General features: G+C 31.5%; 1 protein-coding gene across 1 annotated transcript; it reads right to left on the bottom strand.

Annotated features, from left to right (window-relative positions):
- Positions 1 to 1697: 1697 nt before the first annotated feature.
- HELRODRAFT_184274 (hypothetical protein) lies at positions 1698 to 7308 on the bottom strand (the record flags this gene model as incomplete). Its single annotated transcript, XM_009020142.1, has 10 exons — positions 1698 to 1727; positions 2155 to 2262; positions 2810 to 2898; positions 4010 to 4195; positions 4341 to 4547; positions 4776 to 4837; positions 4941 to 5196; positions 5518 to 5617; positions 5914 to 5967; positions 7258 to 7308. The coding sequence occupies 10 exons, from the start codon at positions 7306 to 7308 to the stop codon at positions 1698 to 1700; spliced, it is 1143 nt and encodes a 380-aa protein (XP_009018390.1).
- Positions 7309 to 9956: the final 2648 nt, after the last annotated feature.

The raw sequence follows: 9956 nt of genomic DNA, 5'->3' as shown, positions 1-9956 counted from the left end.
ATCGTCATCATCATCATCCCCATCGTCGTCATCATAATCATCATCATGATCGTCATCATCATCATCGTCATCGTCACTATCATTATCATCGTCGTCGTCATCATCTCTGTTTTTAGTTGTGTAAATAAAGTTGAACACCATAACCAAAATGATGATGATATCTTGACGATGATATGATATGATGACGACGACGAAGATGACGATATCTTCAGCGATAACAACAATAATACTACTAACAATAATGAAGATGATGACGACGACGAAGATGATGAAGAAGTCGATAATGATAACGTTGTTAATGATGATATAATAGATGATGAGACCAACGAAACTAAAACTGCAAACAGCAATGATGACGATGATGATGATGATGACGATGACGATGTTGACAATAGCGGAATGAAGATGTTATTTTCAGCGCTGTTTCTTGTTTGGTAGCGGGCTTTCAAAGGGTTCTGGGCTGTTGATGATTTCGTTTCGAAATCGGAAAAATGATTGTTGTTGTTGTTGATGTTGTAGTAGTTGTAGTAGTAGTTGTTGTCGCTGCTGCTGCTGGTATTGTCGTGGCTGAAGATAATGTTGACATCGTTGTTGATGATGTTGCTGTTGTTGTTGCTGTTGATGTAGTTGCTTTTGACGTTGTTGTTGTTGTTGTTGATGTTGTTGATGATGTTGTTGTTGTTTTTATGCTTCAACAGCTTCCAACATTCGCTAGTATTGATAGTGTTTACTGCAGGTGCGTGCGTGTGGTGAATTACTGCTTGAATATTTTAAATGAAAAATGCCGAAAAACCGAAGAAAAATATGAATTACATTAATAATAACATCAATAAAAATGACAATAACAACAATATTACCAACAACAATAACAACAACAATGAAAACAACAGCAATAACAACAATAGATCTATTATTTTGAAGAAATTGAATTAGCAAATTGTGAAATATGAAGCTAAATTTTTGGACGAAACGAGACAAATGTAACGAGAATATTAAATAAAAATAATTATATCAATAATAATAATAATAATAATAATATAAATAATAATAATTACAATAATAATAGAAATAATTATAGTACTAATAAATAGAATAATAAAAGTCGAAAATTAATAATGAATGATTGAAAGCTAATAAGGGCTTTTAATCATTCGCACTTTTTAAAAACACCTCTCCTCTAAGTGTTCTTCTATTAAGAACTTATTTTTGAATTTTTGTGGAAGAAATTTTTGCGCCTTTTAAGAAATTCCATTTTTTTTATCTTTCATTCTTCGTCTCTCTCTCTCTCTTTCTCTCTTTCTTTTTTTCTTCTATTTTTCTTTTTTCCATTCTTTCCTTTCTTCTTTTTCTCTCTTTTTTTCTAACTTCTCTTGTTTCTTCATGTTGCTTCTTTTCTTTCTCCTACTTTCTCTCTTTCTTTCTCCCTCTCTCTTTCTCTCTCTCACTTCCTTATGTATTTCTTTAGAAATTTGTTCTCTCTCTCCTCTTTTTTTTCTCTTTCTTTCTCTTTTTTATTTACTTCTTCAGAAATTTGTTTTGAAAAAATTCTCTCTTTTCCTTATTTTCCACCCTTTTTCTACTTTTTTAGGTTGCTTTTGAAAGCCCATTTTTTTATTTTTTCTCTTTTTTATTCTTTTTCTTAATTCAAATCCGTCTTCATTCTTCTGCTTTTCTTCTCATCCATCCCTCTCCCTTCTTCATTCTATCATTTCTTTACCACTAAATCTCTTTCATGATTCATTTTATTTTTCATTGTTTCATTCAATGTCTATCTCTTCTCTCTCTCTCTCTCTCTCTCTCTCTCTCCCTGTCTCTCTCTCGTTCTCTTTTTCATTATTTTCAACAAAACTTCTTTTAAGAACTGACACGGTCTCTTGAGCTTTTGTTAAATTTGTTCATACATAATTGGTAACACCACTGTAATTGTCACCATCATCATCGTCATCATCATTATCGTCACCATCACCATCATCGTCGTCATCATCACTACAACTCACTTTCGAACATATCTATAGACAATATTTCTTCATCTTCTTCTTCATCCTCATCGTCATTATCATCATCGTCGTCGTCGTCATGATGATGATCCCGATGTTGACGACGGTGATTATGATGATTATGATGATGATGATGATGATCATCATCATCATCAACTCGTCCAAATACTGTTTCACCGCTACTGCAGTTGATTTTTCGAAGTTGCTTTTTCAAGTCTATGCGGTAGGTCTCAGGCTTAATGGCTTGATCTTTGTACTTTATTATCTTTTTGGCGGGAAAATAATATCGGCGGTTGTGATAATGATGATTTTAGTGGTGATTCATAACGATGATGATGATGGTGGTGATGATGACGATGAAAAGATGATGACGACGACGATGACAATTACGATGATGTTGATGATGATGATGATGAAATAGATGTTGATGATGATGATGAAAGAAAACACGGTGATGAAAATTATTGCACTGTGAGATGCTTCTGACCAGCAGAGTCGCATCAATCATAATCGCAACCACCAAACTCCACAAACTATAACATCATTATCAGCATCAGCAACAACATCACCATCATCATTATCATCATCCTCTTCATCATCACCATCATCGTCATCATCATCCTCTTCATCATCACCATCCTCGTCTTCATCGTCATCCTCAACAACAAACAACAACATTATGAAGAAAAACCGTACAGCAGAAACAACTACACACATAAACAACGACAACATTAACAAATTCACAACTGATCATCATCAACGTCATCTCCATCATCGTCGTCATCATCATCGTCATCGTTATCATAACTAACCCAGCAAGATTTTTTGCCCTCGTACGCTGAGTAAGACACCAATATTTTGACGTACGAAGATTGCGTAATGTAATGCGTGCAATCGTAAACTGTACAATCATAATAAAATAATTATAAATATAGTTATAATTATTATTTTTATTATTATATATCAATTATTATTACTAATCGTTGTATTAATGTTTAATAGCATCAATAAAGTATATGACTAAATTATTCGTTTGTTTTGTTCTAATCAATTTCTCTTTCGTTGTTTGTACTTGATGGTTTGCTTGTTTGTGTGTTTGTGTCTGTATGGTATGTATGTATTTCTGTATGTGTGTGGGTGTGTATGTTTGTGTTTGTGTGTATTTAGGTATGTTTGTATGTGTGTTTGTATGACCTTGTAATTTAGACATGTATGTTTGAGTTTGTATATTTGTGTATGTATTGTAAGTTGTGTATTTAGGTATGTGTGTATGCGTGTGTATATGTGTATGTGTACGTATGTGCGTGTGTGTATATTTGTATGTGTGTGTATATGTGTACGTATATGGGTGTATGAGTGTGTGTGTATATGTGTGTGCGTACGTATGTATGTGTGTATGAGTGTGTATATGTGTATGTGTGCGTATGTATGTGTGTATGCGTGTGTGTGTACGTGTGTATATGTGTGTGTGTGTATTTTTGTATTAATCGCTGAAGCACTCATCCTTAATTAAATTTATTCAAACCGCCAACGAACCCGATCAATCAAGTAAAATAATGTTTAAAGAATATTTTTTTCATTGTAAAAAACATTTTTAAAATAAAATATTGAAACTAATTTGAAAAACAAGCGAAAATACGAAAGAAGGTTTTTCATGTAAAAATACATCTTAAGTGTATTTGAATGTGTGTGTGTGTGTGTGTGTGTGGTGTGTATGTGTGTGCTAAAAATAACATTGATTAAACATAACATAATCTATGCAAATCCTTTACCTTAAACAAATAACCATCTCCTGCTAATGCAACAAAAAATTACAAATACTCTATGGCCATTATAAACAAACTTAATTAACTAGAGATAAACAAAGACAGATGAGAAGAAAATCACAGAACAGCAAAATGCCAATTTGACAAACCCGTACACTGTTAAATGCTTATGTTAAATATGAATCACCAACAACAATTACAACGACAACCGGGCCAAAAAAAAACTCAAACCGGTTTCCAACCAACCGAAACTTCTGGGGATCCCAGCCGGACATCCGAAGTCCACTTGAAATCTCAACTGCGTGTCCCCTTGGCACGTGACCTCATCGAGGTCACTCATCACCCCCGTGCACACGTGACCGGAAGATGTTGTGATGATGACGTCAGATTTCTGATCGAAGGCGCATTTTGTTCTTTTTTTCGGTATTCTATCTAATTAGGTAGATCAGTAGGGTAGGTAGTGATGACGATGATAATGATGATGATGATAATGATGATGATGGTGGTGGTGGTAATGATGATAGAAAATTATTATTTTATAAAATGTTATTTTCGTTATTTAAGCATCGGAGCTAACCTAACTGAGAACGCCTCTTTAATGTTTTGTAGTTGTGGATGTGTTTCGTGTGTCGCTTGTTGTTGCAGTAGTTGAAGTTGTTTCTGATGTTATTGTTGTTGTTGATGTTTTTATTGTTGATGTTGTTGTTGTTGTAGTTGTTATTGATGTGATTGTTGTTGTTGATGTAGTTGTTGTTGTTGTTTTCACTGTACAATTGACAGCCGTCTGGTAAAAATGTTAATTACAAATGTTTCAGCTCTAAAAAAAGACACTTTTTTAGCTTTCAAGTTTTAAAAACAGTTACATCAACTGAAACATTAATGATGATATCAAAAACATCACCATCATCTCCATCGCCATCATCATCGCCATCATCATCATCATCGCCATCATCGTCATCATCATCATCAGCTGCAGTAGTTGCAGTAGCTGCAGTAGCATCACAGTACTAACATAACTTATAGCGCATAACATTCTTGACAACTCTGAGGTAGGCGCAACATTGTCTTGGTTTGCTGTTTAACATTTAACGTCGTCGTCATCATCATCGTCATCATCATCAATATCATCATCATCATCATCATCATCATCATCATCATCATCAACGACAACTCTAACCATCCATTATTCAATTTGACTATTACGTCATAAAAACCGCTTCCGCCATTCTGTCTACTCAGACAGACCAAAGATCCTAAACGCGCAACTCTGATTACGTCATCGGTCACGTGAATTTCAGTGACGTAGGCATTGTTGTTGTTATTTTTGTCATTATTATGGTTATTATTATTATAATTATTTATTTGGGCCCAAACTCCGTGTAGGCGTGATGAGAAATGGCATTTGCTGTCTCTGTTTGTACCGTCTGCTGGTGCTGATGATGATTACGATGATGATGACTGTGATGATGATGGTGATGGTGATGATGACGACGACGATGATGGTTATGACTATTGAACAATAGAATAAAATGTGAATGAATAAAAAGTTTGAAAAATTTTAAAAACCAAACATCCATAAAATTGAAACGAAGAAAAACTAAAAAATACAAAAAAAACACCAAAAAAAAACAAAAAACTACAAAAAAATACCAAAAAATACCAAAAAAAACACCAAAAAATTGAACCATAAAAATAATTCAACCAAAAAATGGCGCCAAAAACGAAATTAATAACCGCGCGAACGAAATGCATACCACACAGACTGCATGAGTATCTGCACAAATCTTTGACATTTACAGAATCATCATCAGCACCGCCACCGCCGCCACCATCATTATCATTACCCTTCTTCAACTTATTATTGTTGTTATTATGAACATGATTGACATTATTTTCGTTGTTGTCATTGTTGTTGTAGTCATCGTTGTTGTTGTTGTTGTTAATGTAACTAGAGTTGACAAAGTTAGCGTTATTATAATTATTATTATTATGATTATGATTATTATTGTTATTGTTATTATTATTATTATGATTATGATTATTATTGTTATTATTATTATTATTATTATTATTATTATTATTGTCAACGTCATAGTCGTCGTCGTCGTCGTCGTCATCCTTGTTGCTGCTGTAGTAGCGGCTGTAGCAACCTCTTTCAGCCACAAGCGACGAACAGTGGCTTGATAGGTCTTGGCATCTGGAATCTGTGTTTATAATTATTGTTAATTATAACTATAATAATTTTATGTTTATAATTATTGCTAATTATAACTATAATAATTTTATGTTTATAATTATTGTTAATTATAACTATAATAATTTTATGTTTATAATTATTGTTAATTATAACTATAATAATTTTATGTTTATAATTATTGCTAATTATAACTATAATAATTTTATGTTTATAATTATTGTTAATTATAACTATAATAATTTTATGTTTATAATTATTGTTAATTATAACTATAATAATTTTATGTTTATAATTATTGTTAATTATAACTATAATAATTTTATGTTTATAATTATTGTTAATTATAACTATAATAATTTTATGTTTATAATTATTGTTAATTATAACTATAATAATTTTATGTTTATAATTATAAATAGTAGGTGTAATATTATTTGCCACAAGCATAAATATTAATACTAATACCAGTACATAGATTAGATACCTAATGCAGGTGTTATGGTCACATACGTAATAATAATAATAATAATAATAATAATAATAAAAATAATAATAATAATAGTTAAAATAATAATAATAATAATAATAATAATAGTTATAATATTATTAATAATTATAATAATAATAATAACAATAATAATAATAGTTATGATATTAATAATAATAATAATAACAATTATGATGATGATGATGAAAATAATAATAATAATAATGCCAGAATAAGTGCTAAAAAAGATACAAATTAAGTATGTATACAAATTATATTATGTATACAAGAACATTGTTTATGTTTAAGAAATACATGTATATATTTGTTTCTTTGTTTGTTTGTATATGTGATTTTGTATGTGAGTGTATATATGTGAATGTGTGTTTGATATGTACATATGTAGAAATGTATGTGTGTGAATGTATAAAATTATGTGTGTATATATGTATGTGTATATATGAGTGTATATACGGATATATAGCAGTGTATGTGAGTGTATGTATGTGTGTGTGTGTGTGTGTGTATGTGTGTGTGTGTGTGTGTGTGTGTGTGTGTGTGGGTGGGTGGGTGTGCGCGTGCGTGTGTGTATGAAGAAGTGTATTCTATGTTTTGACCTTGAATGAATGGATCAATGTAAGTTATTAAGCGAGTGGTGTGTCCAAGCATTGTAAACAATATTTCATCGAGGCGGCTGTGTGTGTGTGTGTGTGTGTGTGTGTGTGTGTGTGTGTGTGTGTGTGTGCATATGTGTGGAATGTTTGATATCGATGTGTGTGTATGCGTGTGTGTGTGTTTTTTTTCAGGTACGTGTGTATGTAATAGAAAATTAGTATTGGCTGTGAATGTGAATATTGCCATTATGTTCAACTTTCTATTTGTTTGTATGATTGTATCTATTTGTATGTTTGTATCTATTTATATGTTTGTATGTATATATCTTTTCGTACATTTGCATCTATTTGTATGTGTGTATGCATGTAAACATTTTTTTATTCATATGTTTGTTTTTATGTACATACATGTTTGTATGTATGCAATTAATTTAAGTTATAGTACTAAATATATGCGTGTATAATTGTATTGTTTGGAATACACAAGACAACAAAAACATCTCATTTGTATATAATTCAATCTGGTATTTGTATCGGGTATCGTCAGTTAATGAATGTCTGTGTGCTATTACGTATTTTATTTCTTCTAAATCATTTTATTGCGTGTTCAGTTGCGCATGTCATATAGGACACACACCAACACACACGCACACCAACACACACACGCACACAATCACATCAACACACACACGCACAAATACACACACAAACACACAACAACACACACATACAAACACACACATACAAACACACAAACACTCAACAACACACAACACAAACATACATTTAGATACAAACACACACATACACACACACACACGCACACATACACGAACACTTGGGAGCATACTATAAAATAATTGTTTAATTAATTATACGACTCGCATCAAAACATTATCTGCATCGTGAATACCGTTTTCCAGTTCGAATAATAATCGCTACTACTACTACTACTACTACTACAACTACAACTACTACTACTACCACAAATACCACTGATGTTTTTACTACCACTACTACAATTACTGCTTTTGATGCAGCTACTACTACTGCTGCTGCAACTACACAAATAGTCTTTCTATACTTTCTATAATATAGCAATCGCTACTACAACTACTACCACCACTAATACTTTTACTACTACTACTTCTACCACCACCACTACTACTACTACTGTAACCATCACTACTGCAACTACAATCACAACCTGATGGTATGGTGGCTAATAATAAAACGCAGTTTTAATACCGCATCCGTTGTTAGCTGAAGACGTATATGGCGCTATTTATAATGCTCTTTGTTCAACGCCCGGTACATAGGTACGCAAACGCAGCTCTTCTTAACTAGCACGCACACACACCTCTCTGTACAAATACCGACATATAAATACACGTACAGAACAAATACCGACATATAAATACACGTATGTAGCACATACACACATAAAAACACACATATACACCACATACAAATACGAATACCTTTATACGAATAAACAAAATATATCTACATATTGTAAAAATTCTACCAAATTGTTGGCATTAGCCAGTTTAAAGCTTGACGTTTCAATTTTTCTTACTAGAATTTTGTAGTATACATCCATATACAAACAAATACACACATTTATACAAATACCTACAAACATATACAAAAACACATATAGTTTTTATTACATATGAGAGAAATGTGCGTACATACATATACAAACGGTTTTGTTGTATATGAATGTACCTGTGTGTATGTATGTCTGTCAATTTGTCTATGTATCTATGTCTCTCTCTCTTTCTTTCTCTCTCTCTCTTTCTCTCTCTCTCTCTCTGTGTGTATGTGTGTATACGTATAACTTATTTTTGTTTGTTCTTTGGTGCCTAAATTGTATCTAATCCTTCCCGCTTAAATCCTGTACTACAAGCCATGTAATTATATCTGTTGCTGTTGATGTTGTTGATGTTGTTGTTGTTGTTGCTGCTGCTGTTGTTGTTATTGTTGATGTAATTTTGTTGTCGTTGATGTTCGTGACGTTATTTTGCTGTTGACGTCAGTTGTCGTAGTTCAAACAGGCAAGAATTGAATCTAAAAGGTTTTTTAATTAAAACCATAAAAATAACATTCGCAATATAATTCATTATTTTTACTTAAACAATGTTAAATGAAATACTACGATGACGTCATCAGCACGCACACTTTTATAGCGCATAATTTATTCGAGAAAAAAACACTGAAGAAGAAAGTTTTTGTTTAATAAAATTTGAGCGAAACATAAGAACATAAGTAGGATGTCATTTTTAAAAAAATAATAAAATTATTATTATTATTATTTTAATGATAATAATAAAATAAATAAATAATAATAGGTAAAAAATGTGAAAAAGTATCTTAGGAGAACGAATGATGCTAATGGATTCTTAAGAAGAAAATAACATGGTGTGTTAGCAGTAATTCGGTCGCGGTTGATGAAGATGATGATGACGATACGAATATAATAATAAAAATAATAATATTGACAAGAATAATATTGAGAAAATAATGACTATATAATTGTAATAATAATAAAAATGATGGTGGAAATTTATTTAAGAATGAATTTAGGTACAGAAGTTGTCAGCGAATATTCAGACAGAAACGGATTACTGGCTATATATGATTTATAATACGGTGATAATGAGTCTTCCAGAACAACAACAATAATAATAATAACAACAACAACAATAATAATAATAATTATTATTATAGTCATAATAATAATAATATCAATGATAACGATCATGATGATGTGAATGATTTTAATAAAAATTACAAAAATATGGAAAAGATTGCAAAAATCTCGACCAAAAACTATAAATAACTTCATTTCAACTTTGATCACCATTTTCGCAATAATCTTCATCCGCGCGG

Source organism: Helobdella robusta (genome assembly GCF_000326865.2).
Source record: "Helobdella robusta unplaced genomic scaffold HELROscaffold_264, whole genome shotgun sequence".
Taxonomy (NCBI): domain Eukaryota; kingdom Metazoa; phylum Annelida; class Clitellata; order Rhynchobdellida; family Glossiphoniidae; genus Helobdella; species Helobdella robusta.
The sequence above is the reverse complement of the archived record's forward strand: the minus strand, read 5'-3'. Positions and strand labels throughout refer to the sequence as shown.